The 20,731-nt window shown below is 37.0% G+C and overlaps 1 protein-coding gene across 2 annotated transcripts; it reads left to right on the forward strand.

The window, feature by feature from the left end:
* Positions 1-361: 361 nt before the first annotated feature.
* On the forward strand, positions 362-5,823 carry LOC114196055 (probable inactive leucine-rich repeat receptor-like protein kinase At3g03770). 2 transcript variants are annotated; one of them, XM_028086551.1, is made up of 8 exons: positions 362-717; positions 1,120-2,553; positions 2,809-2,942; positions 3,113-3,353; positions 4,031-4,242; positions 4,338-4,363; positions 4,566-4,677; positions 5,379-5,823. In XM_028086551.1, the coding sequence occupies exons 2-8, from the start codon at positions 1,200-1,202 to the stop codon at positions 5,589-5,591; spliced, it is 2,292 nt and encodes a 763-aa protein (XP_027942352.1). In that variant the 5' UTR covers positions 362-717; positions 1,120-1,199; the 3' UTR covers positions 5,592-5,823. The 2 variants fall into 2 exon arrangements, with proteins under 2 accessions (XP_027942352.1, XP_027942353.1); XM_028086552.1 differs by lacking the exon at positions 362-717 and adding an exon at positions 838-988.
* Positions 5,824-20,731: the final 14,908 nt, after the last annotated feature.

Here is a 20,731-nt window from a genome sequence, read left to right on the forward strand (position 1 = left end):
CATAAATTTTGTAATAAATTTAAAACTTAATTAAACCTAAGCCAACACTCACCATCAATAATAATTTGATTGAATATCAACTAATGAAATGCTAAGTCCGTTACCATGTAGGTTTTCATCAACTAAAAACTCAAATAAATCTGAATGTGCAGTGCAGATTCTTGCAGTTCCCTGAATCCCAAGTAATGCAAAAATCAGAAAATGGCAAAGAAGCTTACAGATGTAGACATAGTTCTACAATGATTGTGGGCCCCAATATAGCATGGCACCTCTAGTTTGTTGGATTCATACATACCACAGCCACAACATAAGTGCATATAGTATATCACATGGCCCATCACACCATGTTTTATTTGTTTGTTTTCTGCTGTTAACACATAACAACTTATGATGTTCCATGTTTATTGGCCAGAACATCTTACCCAAGAAATCCTCAAATTTCACCAATATCCTTTATTTGTAAAGTGTTGAATTAGAAACCATAAAAAGCTTGGTTGGATGTGTCGTCTGTGTTTGAACTTTAGCTGAAATAACATATTATGTAGTTAGTACTTTGTTTCTTCTCATCAGAACAGTTTCTTTTCCCTCCTCCTACTTTTTCTCTCAGAAGATCGTTTCGTATTACCCTTCTCCTCTGGCACCCCCATTATTGCTCTTTGGTGGAGAGAGCACAGTGGGAAGAGCACCATGTGGAAGCAGTAAATGCATTAACTTCAGGTACCCCACTTTCGTATCTCGGATTCTGAGCAAAGATCACTGCTTGATCTTTCTCTTGTTTAATACTGATTTGCATCTGATTCCCCCTATTTAAGAGAAAGCTTTGCCCAGATGTTATTAATGTTGCTCTTTTTCTTTACCCTCATACACTACTTTTCCTTCATTCATAGTCATAGCCAAAGCTTATCTTGCCACATTCTGTTCATTAATGTTTGCACAACTAACTCTGCTTAACAATTCATATGGTCAAAGATATTTAAGCTCGTATGAGGTATCGGTCAATTATAATGTCTGTGCAAGTCATCTTCGTTTTATTGTTAACATTATCTTTTCATGGGGTGGTTTTTTGTCTCAAGTTTTCAATCATTTTAACGGGACTTCTTTTAAATTTGTTTAACACAGGTTTTCCATTGGATTCTTTACACGAGCAAGTTGGTCCTTGCTCCTTGAAGCAGTGTCAATAGAAGATTAGAACTTTCCTCATGGGGTTTCATGACTTTGTTTTGCTGTTCTGTTCAGTTTGGTGTGTCTTTTTTGTGGGTAGTTGCAGTGCTGAGTTGCAGTCCTCTCAGACCCAAGTTCTTCTTCAGTTGAAAAAGCACTTGGAGTACCCAAGACTGTTGGAAATTTGGAGAGATCGTTGGACAGATCTTTGCTCTGTTTCTTCTTCTGGGAAAGTGAATGTCACATGCAAGGACAATTTTGTCACTGAGCTCTCCATCTTGGGTGATAAACCAACGGAGGGTAGAGATTTTGATGGGTTTGCCATTCCAAATCAAACACTATCAGATAGCTTCTCCATGGACTCTTTTGTGGCTACTCTGGCAAGGTTAACCAGCCTGAGAGTGCTTAGTCTTGTCTCTTTGGGTATGTGGGGACCACTCCCTGATAGAATTCACAGACTCTATGCACTTCAACATCTGGATTTGAGTTCCAATTATCTTTATGGATCAATCCCTCCTAAGATATGCACAATGGTGAACCTTCAAATTCTTGGATTGGGTGATAACTTCTTCAATGGAACCATCCCAAACTTGTTCAATTCATCAAGCAATCTCTCAGTTCTCAGTTTGAGGAATAACAGGTTGAAGGGTCCATTTCCACCTTCAATCCTTAGTGTCACCTCTTTAAAAGACATTGACATGTCAAGCAATCAAATATCAGGGATGCTGCAAGATTTCAGTGCTTTGAGTGGCTTGGAACAGCTAGATTTAGGAGAAAACAAATTAGAGTCTTTCCTGCCAGCAATGCCAAAAGGGTTGATTACTCTTTTCCTCAGCAGAAATTCCTTCTCAGGTGAAATTCCCAAGCACTATGGTCAACTTAACAGGCTTCAGAAGCTTGATGTTTCCTTCAATGCACTCACTGGCACTGCTCCTGCTGAACTTTTCTCTTTCCCAAACATCAGTTACTTGAATTTGGCTTCCAACATGTTGAATGGACCACTGCAAAGTCACTTAAGATGTAGCAGCCAACTTAGATATGTTGACATATCATACAATAGGTTAGTGGGGGACTTACCTTCTTCACTGAGCACCAGATCAGAGAATAGAGTTGTTAAGAGTGATGGAAACTGTTTATCTGGGAGCGTGCAGAAGCAGCATGCAGTATCCTACTGCACAGAACCTCATGTGAAGAAGAAATCATATAGAGTTGGAATTTTTGTTGGTGTCATTCTAGGAATTCTTTTAATCTCTGTGGTTTTGGCTATGATCATTGTCATAACTTGTAAGAAGTTCTTCCTTCGAGGTGTGTCAGAGCAGCACCTATTGCATAAAACAGTTCAAGATAGCAGCTACGCGGCAGGGTTCTCCTCTGAGCTTGTCACAAATGCAAGTACGTTTTCTTCATTCTTAAATGGACCAAAACAAGGCTTTAAATTGTGGTCACAATGCTGAATATTGTAGGACAGTGTAGACAAATATAGCTGATGTAGATGCAATTGTTGTTGCATTGACATTGGATGAAAACTGTTTTTCAAAACCTTAGATGAAAATATGGATACACATACACTTATGCATATATGAAAATTTGTGGGTTATGTACATTAACTTCATATTTTATTTTTCCCTTTGGGGTTACTATTTTCAGGGTATATTTCTGAAACTGCAAAGTTAGGCAGAGAGGACCTTCCCACATGTAGGTCATATTCTTTGGAAGAGCTAAAGGAAGCCACAAATAACTTTGATAACTCTACTTTTATGGGTGAAAATATATATGGGAAGGTAATGTCCATATCATATCCTATTTTCAAAACAAGAGTTAAGTTGTTGAGAGTTGAGTTGTTGAATGTGGCATTTGGGTTTTGATATTTGAACAACAACTAATCTATAATGATCTATCTTTCTTTTTGTCAGATGAGATACTGATGAAAAATTCTCCCCAATTTTTGCAGCTTTACAGAGGAAAATTGCAGAGTGGGATACAGATTGTAATAAGGTCCCTGCCTGTGTCAAAAAAGTATTCAATTAGAAATTTCAAACTGAGGTTGGATTTGCTTGCAAAGCTCCGTCACCCTCATTTGGTATCCCTTCTTGGTCACTGCATTGATGGTGTTGTAGGAGAGAATAATGAGACAAATGTCTTTCTCATTTATGAATATGTGCCAAATGGGACTTTTCAAACTTATCTCTCTGGTAAGAGTATACTGTTTCTTTCACTTTATCAATAGTTACTAAAATCCGAAGTCATTTAAACTAGTATCATTATCATACAAGCGTCTAAAAGCAGAACATTAGTCAAATATTATGTTGAATCCACCATTTCATGTCTTAAATATTATGTGAATATCAAACTCTTTCATTAGTCAGTACTACAACTAACTTCTGTGAAGTATGGCATTTTCACCTGCCATGTCTGAACATTACTTCGTTTCTTAATTAAAAAAAAAGTGTCTGAATATCAAAGTACGAGCCATTAACTATACATTAAAGTAGTGGTTTTCACATGAATGACATTATTCTGACAAGTAAATGCAGAAGTTTACAAGAAATATGAAAATATCCTCCTTGTATTGTAGCAGAGTGTGGTGGTGTATCTCTGATGGGAAATGGGGTTTAATATTATGGCTTTCTTTTCTTGTTTTCTGTCAATACCATGTGGTAGCTGTGCTAAGTGGATAATGGCATCTTGGAATATTAAAATAGCTTTATAATCTATTCAAAGTATCTGTTTTCCAACTTGCATTCAGACCCTCAAATTGTAATATAATATGCATTAGAAATTTGAAAGTAAATCCCTGGTCCCCACCAACTAGTTTGTGAAGGTGTTTATACTGAGAACTAAATTTAAGTGTGACAAATTGCATGTTCAGGAGATAGTTCTGGCAAGGTTTTCAATTGGTCAGAGAGATTATCAGTGCTAATCAACATTGCTAAGGCTGTCCACTTTCTACACACTGGCATGATACCTGGTTTCTTCAAAAATCGACTTAAGAGTGACAATATCTTGCTGAGTGAGAATTGGATGGCAAAGTTAAGTGACTATGGATTGTCCATTATATCAGAAGAAGCTGATGCATGTGGGGTATGATTGCACTCTTTTTTTTCTTTTGTTTTTCACTTTATTTGTGTTCTTCTTGCAAGACCTTGTTTATGTTTTTTTTTTTTTCTATTTTGTAGGTAAATGGAGAAAGTCCTAATTCGTGGTAAGAATTTCCACATATCATATGCCTTTGTTTCTTTTCTTTCATAATCCTTTCAAGATCCAATGTTTTCTCTCCCAACATTATTGCTACACAAAAATTGGATAACTTAACATACATTTAGCAGAAGAATTTCATTATTAAAGATAATATTTTTTTTTTGGGTGGATCCTTCTTTGAGGTTTGTGTCATGATGTTCTTTCAGGCAAATGAAAATGTTAGAAGATGATGTTTATAGCTTTGGATTCATACTACTGGAGGCACTGGTTGGACCTTCAGTATCAGCTAAAAGAGAAGCAGCTGTGTTGAATGTATTGGTATGCACAAAAAACATGTTCACTACAAGTCTTACACAAAATGCTTGGAAACGATTAAACCTTGAGAAATAACTGCTTATTTTCCAAAACTTTCCAACCAACCGAGTTGATAAGTGCTTATATCTTCAAGATAAACTAAACCAAACATGCACCAAGATCTTTTACCATTATTTGCAAGAATGATAGCATCAAGTAGTATCTTAAGTAGCACCAGTTCAAGTCTTAAGACAGAGATTTCTAATGATATAAAATATAAAATCTTCTATTATTAGTTCTTCTAATATTCACTTTCAATACAGAAGCATCCTCGTAAAATCTAGGGTTAAATATGTTTTTAGTTTCTGAACTTTAACACAAAATTGAAATTTATTTTTGTCCAAAACTTTGATACATTTTAGTGCTCAAACTTTAAAAATGAATGGATACAATCTTTTTATCTAATCACATTAAATTTTTTTGATATGTTAGACGCGTTTTCTAACTAACATCAAGGTAAAAACGTGTCAAATGATATAAACAATTCAGATGCTAGCAAGAAACACATGTTTGACACATATTGAGTTAAAAGGACTATATTCATTTATTTTTAAAGTTTTGGATCAAAATGTGGCCATGAACGAATTTCAACTTTGTGTCATACTTAACCCTAAAATTTATATAATTTTTTAAAGGTAGGTAATTTAGCACACTCCATTTTGCAGGCATCTTTCAATAGTCAGGATGGATGGAAAGAGATTGTGGACCCCGTTGTGCAAGCTACTTGCTCAAAAGAATCTCTTTTTGTTGTGATTTCCATAACAAATAAATGCATATCTCCTGAGTCATGGAACCGACCATCTATTGAGGATGTCCTTTGGAACCTTCAGTATGCTTCTCAAATTCAGGCAACAGCTGATGGGGATCACAGAATTTGACACTCAACATAAGTGACAGTGACTTACTGAGATTTCTGGACTTTTACAAATTGCTCCCAAAGATAACAACTCTTTCAACATTTCATCTTTTGGATTTATTAGAAGGATAGGAAAGAATTGGCTGCATAGTCCAATTCTGTCAATTTTCATCTACCAAGTACTTTGATCTGTATATTATCATTATTATTGTTATTATAAGGTTATTTATAGTCCTCTAAATCAAACTTGTGCACCCTTACCACTTTGTAGAATTGATTAAGGTAGTTTGAGTCTTGAGATGATGGAATCAGAAGAGAAGCAAGTACTGCTCGGAGAGAGTGTACAATTTTTAGTTCTTTATTTAATAAAAAAATTAACAACTTATTGTTAATGAATGTGACCAATTGGAAAACAAATCCAATTTTTTATAATTTAAAATTTAATGATGAAACACAATTTTTTATAATGAAAAATATATTTAACTCTTTTATTGTTGAGGATGATAAATATATAATTAGAAGGGGAAAAGATGACCACGATTTTATTTATATTAGGAAAGCATAAATAATATCCTTGAAAACAAGGTTTTTTTTATTTTATCTTAAACAGTTTCTTAAGATATATTTTATGAAACAAATAATATTGTTATGTTGTCAATTGATTAAAATCAACCCGTATATGAGTGTTAAAATAATTATTATAAAATTCAATCGTCTAATTATGTACATGGTCATATATTAGTGATGTTTTGTTTTACTTATGAGAGAATTAAATTTGAAATGGAAATAAAGAATAAATCAATTAAGAAGAAAAATATGTAAGAAATAAAATGGAATGTTTTTGCTGTTTAATATATATATATATATATATATATATATATATATATATATATATATATATATATATATATATATATATATATATATATATATATATATATTTCTCAACGACGATTGCTTCCTTATCATGGCGGTCATGAAAGGAACATTATTTTGAGTAAACAAATAAGTGAGCTTGGGTATAGATCAAAGTAGCGCAGCGGGATGGTGGCAGATGATGCTTATAAATGGTAAGAGGTGCGCGAGAAGAATTATCTTATTCAAGACCTAGAGACCACTACGAAGACCAGTTATTTAAAAACATCAAAGGTTTCATCCTTGTGAGTATCGGGTAAAAGTGTGCAATGATCATTCAGAGTTGGAAGTGTAGGGTTGCACAGAGGGAGTTGGACCAAGGAAATGAGAGGTGGTTGAATTATGTTTTCAAGTTAGGGTACCAACCTTGAAGTAAGGAAGTAAGGGTAGGTGTTTATTTCTAGAAGAGAATTCAAGATCTAGGCTTGACATGGTAAGGGTTGGCGGAGAAGTAAGTGTCTATGCCGAGAGGAGGAGATGTGAAGAGATTTTCTTGGTCTAGTTATTCGACTAGGACAAGTAAGTTTCTCAAAGAGGTTGGGAAAAAGCCAAATCGGGCAATCTTAGTTTGAGGTGTATCGTAGAGTTGCTTGGTGCAAAGCAGACTAGAGATTTGGAGTCAATGGGAGTTATGGTTCTATGGTTTGGTGGAATGATGGTTACAAGTCAAGAGATAAAAAAAATGAGGATAGGGTGCCAAAACGATATGGCGATGGAATCAGTTGAGAGTTTTAAATTGGAAATGGAATAACTTGGTAGGGAAATTTGTTGTCTTGGTTGAAACCAACAAAGGAAGTAAGATGTTATGAGTATCGTTATGTGTAAAAGGGGTCAAGAGTGTTGATGGTGAGGCAGTAGGCTAGAACTAAAAAATGATCAAGTTAGTGGAGTGAGGCATAAAGGAGTAAACAAGGTGAAGAGAAGTGATAATGAACATGCTTTAGTTTGAGACTTAAAGTCATCTAAGACTTTGATAAAACCTACAAGAGGTAGTGGAGAGCATATGGTAGACGAGTCGGTCTATCAAATACAAGTTGGTTGGGTAGGTAAGGAGGAGCATCCCAGTTCTAAGGTTGCATGTTGGAAGTTACTTCGAGAATAGTGACTAAACCAATCTACACAGTTGAACACATATCGCTTAGCACAGAGGCAAAGTTTCCAATGACTATAGGTGTCAGAGTCGTTTTATTAGTCATGTCTAAGTGGTGGTTGTTGGATGAAATGGGGAAAACGTAGTTTTCTTCCCATCTCGTCGGTGAATTTTTGAGGTTGAAAATTTTTGTTGTTGGGGAGAATGTAAGACCCAATATTTTCTGCCCTAAATAAAAGGGCTGCCCCATGTGAGTTGGGCCTAAGGGCTGGCCCAAAGGGAAACAAACCCTAAGTCTGCCCTAAACCTCATTCCTCTCACTTTGTTGAAACAAATTTCCTAACCCCTTTGAGTAGCCGTCACCCTCTCCAATAGGGTTCAACCTTGGAGCTCCGTCGCACTTGTTCGAGACAGTTTCGTTCCACGTAAGTTGCATCCCATCCCATACCTCTCTTGTTTAGCACAGTTGCTTCGAGTTCCAACTAGGGTCGTACTAAGTGGCTTCGTGTTCTTATGTTCTTATGTTTCCAGCTTGTTAAACCGCTCTAAGAGCTACTGCGTTTATCTGTTCGCACCCAAGAACCTAGCTGTTAGCCTTTTTCCAGGTAAGGGAAGTTAGAACCTAATCTTGTATTCGTCCTTTTTGTTGTTCTTACTGTTGTGCTACGATTCTATGGTTGATATGATGTTCTGGATGCGTGGAATGCTTTTGTATGTTATTTTTGGCTTGGTATGAATGGCTGTCGCAGGAAAACAGTGGCGAGATCCGATAATCTCGCCCAAGCGAGCTTGTCTCGCCCAGGCGAGATGAGCAGAGGCTCGCCCAGACTTTTTACGCGAGGGGTCGCTCAGGCGACTAGCTCAATTTTGAGCGAGCGAGTGTCTCGGTCAGACGAGAGGAGTCTCGCCTAAGCGAGAATACGTAGAGGCCGTTGTTGTATGTGTGTCGAGCTCTCGCCTAGGCGGAGGGAGCTTGCCTGAGCGAGAGTCCTTCTCGCTTGAGCGAGACCCTCTAGCCTAAGCGAAGAGCTGGGCGAGAATACGTCCTGAGATGGTTCCCCACTGTGTTTGGATGTTTAGCTTGTGGTTGTATGAGTTATTGTATGATGGCTTAATGGGAATGAATATGCATGATTGGGAGAGGGTCATATGTGTGAATTATGAGTTTGGCATAAGCTTTATATGAATTATACTTGAGAGGTTGAATATATGTATATGTGGTGACGAAAGTTGACATGAGCAACAATGGACATGATGGTTAATAATCCAGTGGCATGGTTTTGGTATGAGGAGAAACACTTTACTCATGGTTGGGAATAACGAGTTGGTATTAATTCAACATATGATAAATGAGGGTTGGTTACAAATGTTGGTAGGAGATTCCTATGCATGATATGTGTATCCGTTACTTGGCTGTTTGTATATGTTTAGCATGTGGTCAGTACGTAATTCCTTGAAGCCTCTAGGTGGGACTTTAGGGTCGTGCTTCAGTGGTCGGGACGTAATTCCATGGCCCTTGTTAGTGGGTGTCCATGGTGGTGCCCCATCTATATAACTTGGTAAGGATTCAAGGTAAGGATTACATCCTGACACTCTAAGGAGTCAGTTAGTCTCACTTAGAGCGGATTGACTTTTGTGGTGGGAGTAGCAGGAGGCCTAAAATTCATTAAGGGCTAACCTTGTGTTTGAGGGAATTGATTCATTGTAACACTTGTAACACATAGCTCGAGGGTGAGCAGCTCGGGGGTAAGCAGAGGTATCCACCATAAGTGCAAGCATCCGCTGAATCTGACCATGTTATATGTATCCGGATGATTGAGTCGAGTCGAGTCTTAGTGTATTGTTTTGAAAAGTCATAACATGCTTGGGTGGTGTATGTATAATTGACTGTGAAAGTATATCTGACTGCATGATAAAACCATTTTCGGTTCTAGCTTACCTTTCTTTTATTGTTGTGTGTTCTGCTGTGTGGTACTCTCTTTTGCGATGATCATCAACTTGTTGATGTGAGCATATGCGAGGAACACCCGTGGTCAACAGGAAGGTGATGGTTCCGCTACTTAGCATTGGGATTGACTTCTGCTTTTGGGCTTTTCTTTAGGGTTATGGCCCATGTACGCTTTGCTCTTTAGTATTCTATTAAATTTCGTTAAGTCCTTGGATTCTTGGTTGTATTTGGCATCATGGTGTGCCTTAGTTTCTCCTAGCATTTTTGGATATTGTAAGGAGTAACTTTTATACTCCAGGACTTGTCTCTAAATTTCTATCTGTGTGGTATTTCATTTAAATTAAAGTTATTATTTAAATGGGGTGTTACAAGCCTTTAGTTAATGGGTTTGCTAACATATTTTCTATAGGAGTATGCTCAATCCGAGTTTGATAATCCAAAATTTTTTCTCTAACAAACAAAATTTTTATATCAAAATGCTTTGAGCGAGTAGAACTTCTGCTGTTTTGAGATAAATGGACGGTAGCAATGTTGTCACAATATATCACAAGTGGCATAGAAATACTTTCAACAATTTGAAAGCCAGAAACAAATTTTTTAAGCCACACAGCTTGACAAGTAGCTTCATAACAAGCAACATACTCTGCCTCCATAGTGGAAGTAGCTGCAAGAGTTCGTTTAACACTCTTCCAAGAAATGGCTCCTCCTACCATCATAAAAATAAAGCTAGAAGTAGACTTTCGGTCGTTAGGGCAACCTTCTCGCCTGAGTGAGAGGACGTGTCGCTCAACATGAACTTTGGTCGCCTTAGCGAAATGCTCAAACCAAAACTAGGAATGAGTTTCTACAATTTTCGCTTAGGCGAGTATGACTCGCTTGGACGAAAATAGCAGAGTTTCTTCCCTATTCACACACACAAACCACCAAAACCAGACCAAAACACAGATCAATCATTACCAAGCATACTATAATGGCAAGCAAACCTCATGAACATCTTTTATATCCATTTGAATTACCAAAACTCGAGATTTAATCAACAATAACCATTCAATACCAAAACCCTCATCCTAATCATATAAGGCATAAAAGGCCTTTGCAGACAACATCAAACAAACCATTTCTCAATCTCATCACACATAACACGAAATTCATAGCATACATAAATTAATTGAGAAGAGCAATGCCGCAAAATCACAACACATTTAATTTACACACACATGGGCAGCTTCCCCCAACCTGAAATCCTTGCTTAAGATTGGGAAAATGAATGTTCCTTTGCTCACCAATGCTTTGCCTCAAACTTTCTCCCAATTCAGCCTCTTGTACACCCAAAACTCACCGCTCACTCTCTAATTTCGTTCTCCTCTCAAAAGTAAAATAACAACACTGCAAAAATCCTCCTTCTTACCTAAAATTGGCCTTTTAGGGTTTTCTCTGCCCTTTCACATTCAACCCAAAGTTGATTCTAACAAAAAAAAAGGTTTAATTCATGTCTATCAAGTTTTGAACCCGTGACCATACCAATGCCAATTCAATACACCACCAGTCAACCAATTCATATTTCGTGATAATTATTATAATGCTATGATTATACTATCACTCAACAGGCTCAAGTATATTATAAAAAAAAAAATAGTAAATCAAACACACACAATTGGCATACATAAGACTTAAACCCAAGTCCTCTCACACAATCAAGTACTCTCAACCACTTAAGCTAGTACTTTTCCACATCATACTATTTAACATTTAATGTCATCAAGGTTTCTACTACCCGCATTTATTAATTAATTAATTATTTAATTAATTAAATTCCACGGGTCTTACATACTTGATTAAGAATATACACAACAGTCCTTAAAGCATCTCCCCAAAGCAAATCCGGTAAAGAGGAATGACTCAACTTGCATCTTACCATCTCTAAAAGAGTGTGATTCCTCCTTTCTGCAACTCCATTTTGCTGAGGAGTACTAGGCATAATATATTGAGCTTCAATACCACATTCATCAAGAAATCTAGCGAAAGGTCCAAGATTTCTTCCAGTCTCATCATATCTTCCATAATACTCTCCACCTTTGTCAGACCTTACACATTTTATCTTCTTTCCTATTTTCAACTCAATAGCAGCTTTGAAAGATTTAAAAGCATCCAAAGAACTTGAGTTTTCCTGTAGGAGATCTATCCATCCAAATCGGGAATAATCGTCTATAAACGTGATAAAATACTTATATCCTCCCATGGAAGTGGGTGTGATAGGTCCACATATATCAGTATGAATAAGCTCTAACACATTGTCACTCCTGTTTGTTCCTGTATTTCTTACTTTTACGGTAAGCTTGCCCTTAACACAATCAACACAAGTATCAAAATCAGAAAAATCCAAATCATGCAGAATACCCTCTTTAATCAACCTCTCAATCCGAGGTCTAGAAATATGTCCCAAACATCTATGCCACAACATAGAAGAATTTTCATCAACTCTACTACGCTTATGTCCAATAACAGAATTAATATACATGTCATTCAGATTCATCATGTAAAGCCTATCATATAAAACTCCTGAGCCAATAATAATTGAATTGAAATAAACAATAAGTTTACCATTGCCAAATTCAAAAGTGTAGCCACATTTATCCAAAATTGAAACTGAAATCAAATTCCTTCTCATAGAAGGTACATAAACAATGTCTTTTAATAACAAAACATGTCCAGAAGGTAAATTTAAAGAAGCTACTCCTATATCCTCAACTAGTGCTCTAACTCCATCTCCCATGATAATCTTGGACTCAACATTGCTTGGTTTTCTCAGACTTGTGAACCCCTGTAAAGAATTCACAACATGAATAGTGGCATCCGAGTCTAACCACCAAGAGTTGGTAGGAACATCAATAACAAACTAGAGCATATAGGAGTATACCTTCCTTATCAACATTCTTCTTCTTAAGAATATAACAATCAGCTAGCTTGTGCCCAAATTTCTTACAATAGGCACAATTCCCCTTGAAGTACTTCTTTTTAGGCTCTAAAACCACTGATGCTTTCCTTGTGTTCCCTTTTTCAAGACGAGATTTACCTTTGAATCCCTTTTTCACAGGTTTAGTGTCAGAAGTAGTAGTTATGAACTGCACACTATGAGACTTGGTCTTTTTAATTGATGCTTCCTCTTGAGAAATAATAGCTATCATTTCATCAATTATCCATTCCTCCTTCTGAGTGTTGTAAGAAGTCTTCAACACATCAAAGTAAGAAGGAAGAGATTCCATAACCTGCCAAATCAAGTAACTATCACCAACCTCCACCTTTAGAGATTTGAGTTTGTTATAATAGTGCACAAGCTTCATCATATGCTCACGAACACCATTGACACCATCAGATTTGGTCCTCTCAAGAAGTGACAGATATTGACCCTTTTGAGCTTTGTCAAAAGTCTTACACATCTAACCAATTGATCTCACAAAATCCTTAGCATTGTTATTATCCAGAATGCTCTATCGAATAGACTTCTCCATGGTGTATCTCATCACCATCAGGCACACCCTATTCGAGTGTTCCCATTTTTCACAAGAAGCCCTCTGGACACTAGTGGACTCAGGCGTAAGAGTTAAAGGTTCTGCTTCTCTCAAGGAAAAATCTATGTTGGTAATTGCCAGAACCAATTCAAAGATTCTTTCCGGTCCTCAAAATTTGTCCCATTTAAAGTTTTAACCGAAGTTAATGGCATAGGCAAAGAAACTGGTATCAAAATAACAAAGAAACATTTAATACACACTTATTGTGTAAATAAACAAAATAAATGTTTCTGAATACACAATAAGATATGCCTATAATATCAAATTATTTCTCATTCACTATGATCTCCCCTAAGGGTCCCGAATCATAATAAATAAGAAATATAATTAGAATAAAAAATACAATGCACATCTCATGTCAAAAGAAATCGAATACCAATAGGGTACAAGACAAATAATTGACATAATAAAATTTAAAAGTTACATTGTATCAAGAAGAATAAAATACATTAATAATAAAATACCGATAGGGTATGATTAATATTAATGTAATATCAAATTAATTAATAAAATAATTAAATTATATCATTACCACAAAATTTCATACAATTGTACCCATGATAAGTGAGCTAACAATTATATAAAATTATATCATGCTTAACAAAAATATAATAAATTATATGATGCATGAAATAATAATAATAATAATAATAATAATAATAATAATAATAATAATAATTGTTATTATTATTCATTTTTTATTTATTTATTTCTTTATTATTATTATTATTATTATTATTATTGTTTTAAAAGATTTAAAAAAATCTGGTGCACACGTGGGCCATTAGGGTGCAAAATACAAGCTACCAAAATGTGACCATCATCCACCAACACTACTGTTGCGCGAACCACCACACATATCCAACACCAAAACCCACCATTATTGCACATACCAGAAACTGTCCGACGTCACTGGCAACAACTGCAACTCATAACCGTGTGCAAAAACGCGTCCCATCATAAGAGAACAAAAAAAAAGCAAGCAAATGTAGGGCAACGTGAGCAACGTCCCATCGTTCACCGTTGTTGCGCATAACGCATACCACCACCATGCTGATCGAGCAACGTGAGCACCTCCGATGCAGCATCATGACCCTTGCAGACGCGACCAACATCGCAGCTTTGCAAGCCATTACAGTGAACGCGTCACCGCACCGCGACGACAACTCCTGCCTTATGAACCTCTATCTCCACAACGCAACCCTGCCATTGATGAACCAAACGTCACCAGCTCGAGCGAACGACCACCGTTCGGACTACCACGAACCTTAAGCGACTATATCTTGCGAAACCGCCATGGCTGGGAACCTCCGTGACATCAACACCGCACTCGCCGTTCTAGTGATAGATACTGAATCAAGCCAGACGCGCCGTAGCTTCGCCGTCGGTGACAGGCCGTTCGATTTCTAAGCAGAATGAAGAAGGGTTCGAAAGGTTCGAAAGGAATTTTAAATAGAGTTAGGGTTTCTTTAATTTGGGGTTTCAATAATTTTAATCCCCTTTAAGAATTCATTAATCTGCAATAATTTCACCATGGAACAACACTAGAAAAATGAAAACGAGAAAGAGAACGATTTTCTTTTCTTCATTAAATGAGAAAATTAGCAATTAATGTTCATGAACGTAAACATAAATAATCAATTAAACCCCTTAATCAATTTTCTAATTGAAACGAAAAAAGTTAATATCTCAATATAATATTTCATGTCTCAGTGAACAATTATGGAAATTAAGATATACTCCCAAAAGAATAATTATATTTTGTATCTTATTAGCTCTGATACCAATTGATAGAAATAAAATATATATAAGATACAATAATACAATATATTCAAAACATATTCAAGTATGAGTTCAAATTGTGTACCCAAAATTAATGAAGGATCCATGGAAGCACGTAGTATGAGATGCTAATGTTCTCTTTCTGATAGGTATTCTAAAACGTAAGAGTGTTTTACGTTGTTACTTGAAAACTAACTAATGGGTATCTGTTTTATAACCTTTCGACAGAGACCAGGAACTTCTCAAATAAGTATCTGATTATTCAAGCCCATCACAGACTGTTTACTAAAGAATCCAACCTATCAAAACCCAAAATTATATATATTATCCACAAAATAATTAATTATGTGCAATATAATTAACATTAAAAAATAAATTAATTTATTGATTAATGCTAATCCATAATAATAACAACATAGAGAATAATAATTTTATATAATAAAATTATATAAAATATAACAACTTAGGCACATGAAAGAGGGGGTAAGTCAGTTTGAGATACTGAGTTATAACTTGAGGATAGTAATGTGAGAAACAAACTTTGTAAAATGTGAGAAACAAACTTATGGACCTTACCTGATTGGACTTTGATTTAGCGGTTTTAATGATTCGATAACTAGGATAAGTTTCTTAGCTTGTGATTACCTTTCCTTAGGGGGATTTGATCTGATTAATTATTCATCTTGAATACATGTTGTCTTACAAGACCGACACGTATGCAGCCTATATGCATACTGGATGGGGATAATGCATTTGTATGCTAAAGACGGGTATCCCACACATGGGATGGGACGAGTACTCCCTCCTTAGCCGAGTACTCCATGCTTGAGGTGGGACGAGTACTCAAGGTCTACTATGTTTCTTAAGGGACGGAAATGAGTAGTCCACTATGTTTTCTAAATTATTATTACTTTTTTTTCTTCCTCTGCCAACCGATAATTTTAATCTTTACCTTCCCTATTCTACCAAACATAGAGGTGTCAATTTAGACCATAGCCCATGGGCCAACCCTAACCCACTCTTCATAAAGCCCCCTTTTAGGGGGCCCCCAAACGATGGGGCCAAAAAAAAGCCCCATCCCCCAAAGCCCCCTCTCTAGTGGGTTAGGCCCCCCAAATAATATTACATTAAGCTAGAGTCAAAGATCAAGTTGAGCGACCCAGACTGGTCAGAAGACCTAATCAGGCCCGACGACCCAAACAGGTCCAATCACCCGGACAAGTCTAAAGCCCGAGACGAGCTCAACGACCCGGATGGGCCTTAAGGCCCGAACAGGCCCGAAGACCCAAATCGGCCCAACAAATTGGACGTGTCTCAAGACCTAGATATGCCTGATGACTCTGACAAGCCTGATAACCCAGACGAGACTCACGACCCAGACGGCCCCGACGAGCCGAACGGGCTTGACGACCCGGACGGGCCCAACGATTCGGACAAGATCGATGGCTTGACGGCCCGATGACCTGGACGGCCTGACGACACAGACATGTTAGACGACCCAGTTGGGCCTAACACCTAGACGAGCTTGACGACCTGGACGGGCCCGACGACCCGATGACCCAAACGGGCACGACGACTCAGATAGACCAGACGACTTGGAGGTGCCCAACGACACAAACGAGCCCGATGACGTAGATAAGCCCGATGACGTAGATAAGCCCGATGACTCGAACGAGCGTAACACCCAGACGTGCCTAATGAGACGGATGGGCTAGACAACCCATACGGGCCCGACGACGCAAATGGGCTCATGCTGGTCATTTAGATCGTCAAGTTCATTGGTTTCATTCGGATCGTTTGGCCCGTCTGACTTGTTGTGCCCATTCTGGTCGTCAAACTGATCTTACTCATCAGGCATGTCTGGTTTGTTTGGCCCATTTGGGTCTTCACGCTTGTCCAGGTTGTTCGGACCGTATGATTTGTTGGGTCTGTCCAGGTGGTCAGGCGCGTCTGAGTCATCACGCTTGTTTAGGTCATTTGGCCCGTTTGAATCGTCGAACCAATCTGAATCATCGGGTCCATTCGGGTCGTCGGGCCCGTTCGTGTCATCGTGTAGGTTCGGGCCGTTTGGCCCGTCCGGATAGTCGGGTCCAACCGGGTCCTCGGGCCCGTTCGGATCGTCGGTCATGATCGAGTCGTCAGGTCCGTTCGGGTGGTTGGACCCGTCCGAGTCGTCGTGCTTGTAGTCGTCGGGCAGGTCCGGGTCGTTGGGCCTATTCGGGTGGTCGTGCTTGTCCAGGTCGTTGGGCATGTCCCACAAATAATAATATATTTTAAAAAAGGGTTAAATATGTTTTTGGTCCCTTAACTTTCAGTAAATTTTGGAATTAGTCCCTTTCGAAACTTTGGACCAATTTAGTCATTCATCTTTCGAAATACGTGGATTTATTTTAATCAAACTTTGTTAATTTTATTTGACATTTCAAATGTGTTTCATAATAATATTTAACTTAACATTAAAGCAAAAATGTGTCAAACAATATAAACAACTTAAATAAATCTTGAAATGTGTAGGAAATATCAAATAAACCCAACAAAATTTGATTAAAAGGACTAAATTCACGTATTTTGAAAGATAAAGGTGTAAATTGGTCCAAAGTTTCGAAATGGACTAATTCCAAAATTCACTGAAACTTAAGGGACCAAAAACATATTTAACCCTTTAAAAAATAATATATTTTTCATGTTGAAGATTAAAGCCCATGGGTTGGCCCTAACCCACAGGGCTTTTGTAGGGTTTTTGGCCATGTGGGCTTCTTTGATTGGGGCTTTTTTTCAATGTGGGCTTTTTGGCCCTAGCCCACATGGGCCAGGGCCAAGTCTTGTGAGCTGGGCCAAATTGACACCTCTAACCAAACATATCTAGAATTTTGAATTGGGAATGGTACTTGATTTTTTTCTATAACTAATTGGTATCAAATATTCTGAAACTCACATGCATGTATCTCTAGTAATGTATTAAAGTAATGCATGTTACTGTTAGAATATATAATTATTTGAGTGAAATTATAATATTCTTAGATATTTTCCTATTACTATTACTATATACTTTCTATATGTAAATAACATCTCTTTCACATGGTACAATTTCCACTATGTGACGTCGTTGGAAACGATTTTTGGCGATGGTGCCATTTTCTTTTGTTTCCTTCCTCTTTGTTATTTCGATGGTCCCATTCACATCATTTTTTACTTCTTTGACACCATCAAATAGCAGCATGCAACAACTTTGCACTTAATAAAATATTATACAATTGAAACATAAAAAAGTTAAAAATCTTTGATAAGATTTTATATATATAACAAAAATATATTTTTGTATTTAGATTATATATAAATATGTTGAGTAACTTCTAAAACACTATAAATGTGTAATAAGATTAAAAATTCACATGTGTACACTACTCTTATATTAAAATTTGGTTTCTTTCCCTTATAGGCAATTCATTATGCATTATTATGTAACTAGGTAGTTTTTTAAAAAATTACGGAAATGGGCAAATCGTTTGGGGGGGGGACGTTTTTGTATGAAGAAATCGTGTAGCCCCCGAACGTTTTGTGGTCAAAATTAGTCAGCAGGCGAAATCGTGTGGGGGGTGTACTATCTTTAAAGAAAATCATTGTGGGGCAGTACGTTTTTACATGAAATCGTGCAGGGGGTAACGTTTTTCATGCAGTAATCGATTACCGTATGCTGTAAACGATTATTGCATGCGTTGCAGTTTTCTAGGTGTAATGTAATCGATTACAGATGAAGTGTAATCGATTACATGCTTAATGCATTATGTCCGGGTGAAATGTAATTGATTACAAAGGTATTGTAATCGATTACAGTCCCAATTTAAAAAAAAATTGATTAAATTAGAATTGGATATAGAGGCTAGCATAATAATTTGTAATGATTTTATAGAGTTTTTTGTCCATCAAAGAATACAGTATTTTTTAAATTATAGTTCATGAAGGCATAAGAAATATTAATGTTCATAAAAAATTGTCTTAATTTTGACATTGTAGAAAGAAAAAAAAAACATTGAAAAGTAAGTTAATTGAAATAAAAAATGTACAAATTATTGGCGAAATGGACATTATCCCCTATGATGACCCTCAGTGCGACAATAATAGCATTTTTTTGGCTTATCCGTAATGGGATGATCCATTTCGTTATGGATCCTAGTCGTTGTAGGTTGTCTGGAAGCCTTGCGTCTAGTTTGGGGGTCCGAAATGAAATTAGGACCTGTATATGTTAACCAATAGTCCTCATTTTGCAGGGGGTGGAATTGGACTTGATAAGCCCAATTTATGTAATCAAGGCTGTAAACTGGATTAATAAATTTTGAAAGTGGCATATGACCAAAAGAACAAACAGCTATGACATGATGACAGGGTAACCGACTAGCTTGGAAGTGACCACAATCACACCACCAATCATTTAATCTGACAGTGAATGAGATTGGTTTTGGCCGATTTTGAATTATCTCGATCGTAGCGTTGAACATGACAATATGCGGATTTCTGGTGATTTTGTTGGAGCAAGGCAATGACATCTTCTGGATATTGATGACCAGCTCTTAACATAAAGTCTGACTTTAAGTCGCGTTCAACAAACCAAGCATTTATGTTTTGAAATGTAATTTTTAATAGTGCACAGATAGGTAATGACCGAGCCCCCTTAAGCACATAGTTCATGCACTATGCCAAGTTTGTTGTCATGTGCGTGTACCTACGCCCCCCATCATAAGCTTGAGACCACTTATGTAAGGGGATTTTATCAATCCAAGCTACTGCTTGTGGGAATTGGGACCTCATAGCTGAAAGTTTTGCTTGCACGGTAGGTTTTTTGACTTTGTAAGTTGTGAAAAAAAAAATATAAAATGAAATGAAAAAATATTTTGTTTGAAGGAAATATTTTGTGCATGTGGAATGTAAAGTTAGGAAAATGTCGTACCCAAGTTAATGAATTGTTTCTTGAGATCGACATTTTTGAAGCGGTTGTTGAAGTTGGAACCCAGATGACGTATGCAGTAGACAAAGTGAAGATTGTCCGATTTCCAATCAACTTCTTCCGATCGTAGGGCTGACAAAATGCCCTTGCCTCTATCAGTAATTAGGCATAGATTTGGTTGAGGAGTTACATGCTCTCGTAGTAGTTGAAAAAACCAAATCAATGTCTCTTTTGTCTCACCTTCTACTATTGCAAATACCAAAGGAAATATGTTTTTATTTCCATCCTAAGCAATTGCAATTAGCAAGGTGACATGATATCTGCCTGTTAAAAAGGTTCCATCCACTTGAACAACAGGTTTACAATACCTAAAACCTTCAATGCATGGTCCAAATGCCCAGAAGCAACGTTCCATAATGTATGTGGATGTCACATTCTCAGCATCAACATTAACTGGAGGACCAAAAAGTTGAAAAATTGTCCCAGGATTGGTTTGTTGGGCATCTTGTAACCATCTGGGAACTTCATTATAAGATTGGTCCCAATCACCATACTCCATTGTAATTGTTTTTTCCTTCGCAATCCATGCTCTTCTATATGTGACCGTGTATCCGTAACTACTTTTTATGTCAACGACCAAGCTTTTGATGCAAATGCTTGGATTTGTGAGCACCAAATGAAAAACAATGGAAGCAATTTGGGTGGAATCCAGATTGTAGTGATCTTGTGAAATTAATGTAGAGAAACAAGTATGTGTACCATCAATGGACTTGATTTCCCAATGATGTTTGATTTTACTATAACTAGCTCTCAGACGCCATTGACATCCAATATTGTAATGGATGCATCGTGCAACGTAAAGATGGGGTTTCGATTTACCACATTGAAGTTGTATCCATTGGTGATGTGATAATGT

Source organism: Vigna unguiculata, chromosome 9, assembly GCF_004118075.2.
Source record: "Vigna unguiculata cultivar IT97K-499-35 chromosome 9, ASM411807v1, whole genome shotgun sequence".
In the NCBI taxonomy this organism is placed as follows: Eukaryota; Viridiplantae; Streptophyta; class Magnoliopsida; order Fabales; family Fabaceae; genus Vigna; species Vigna unguiculata.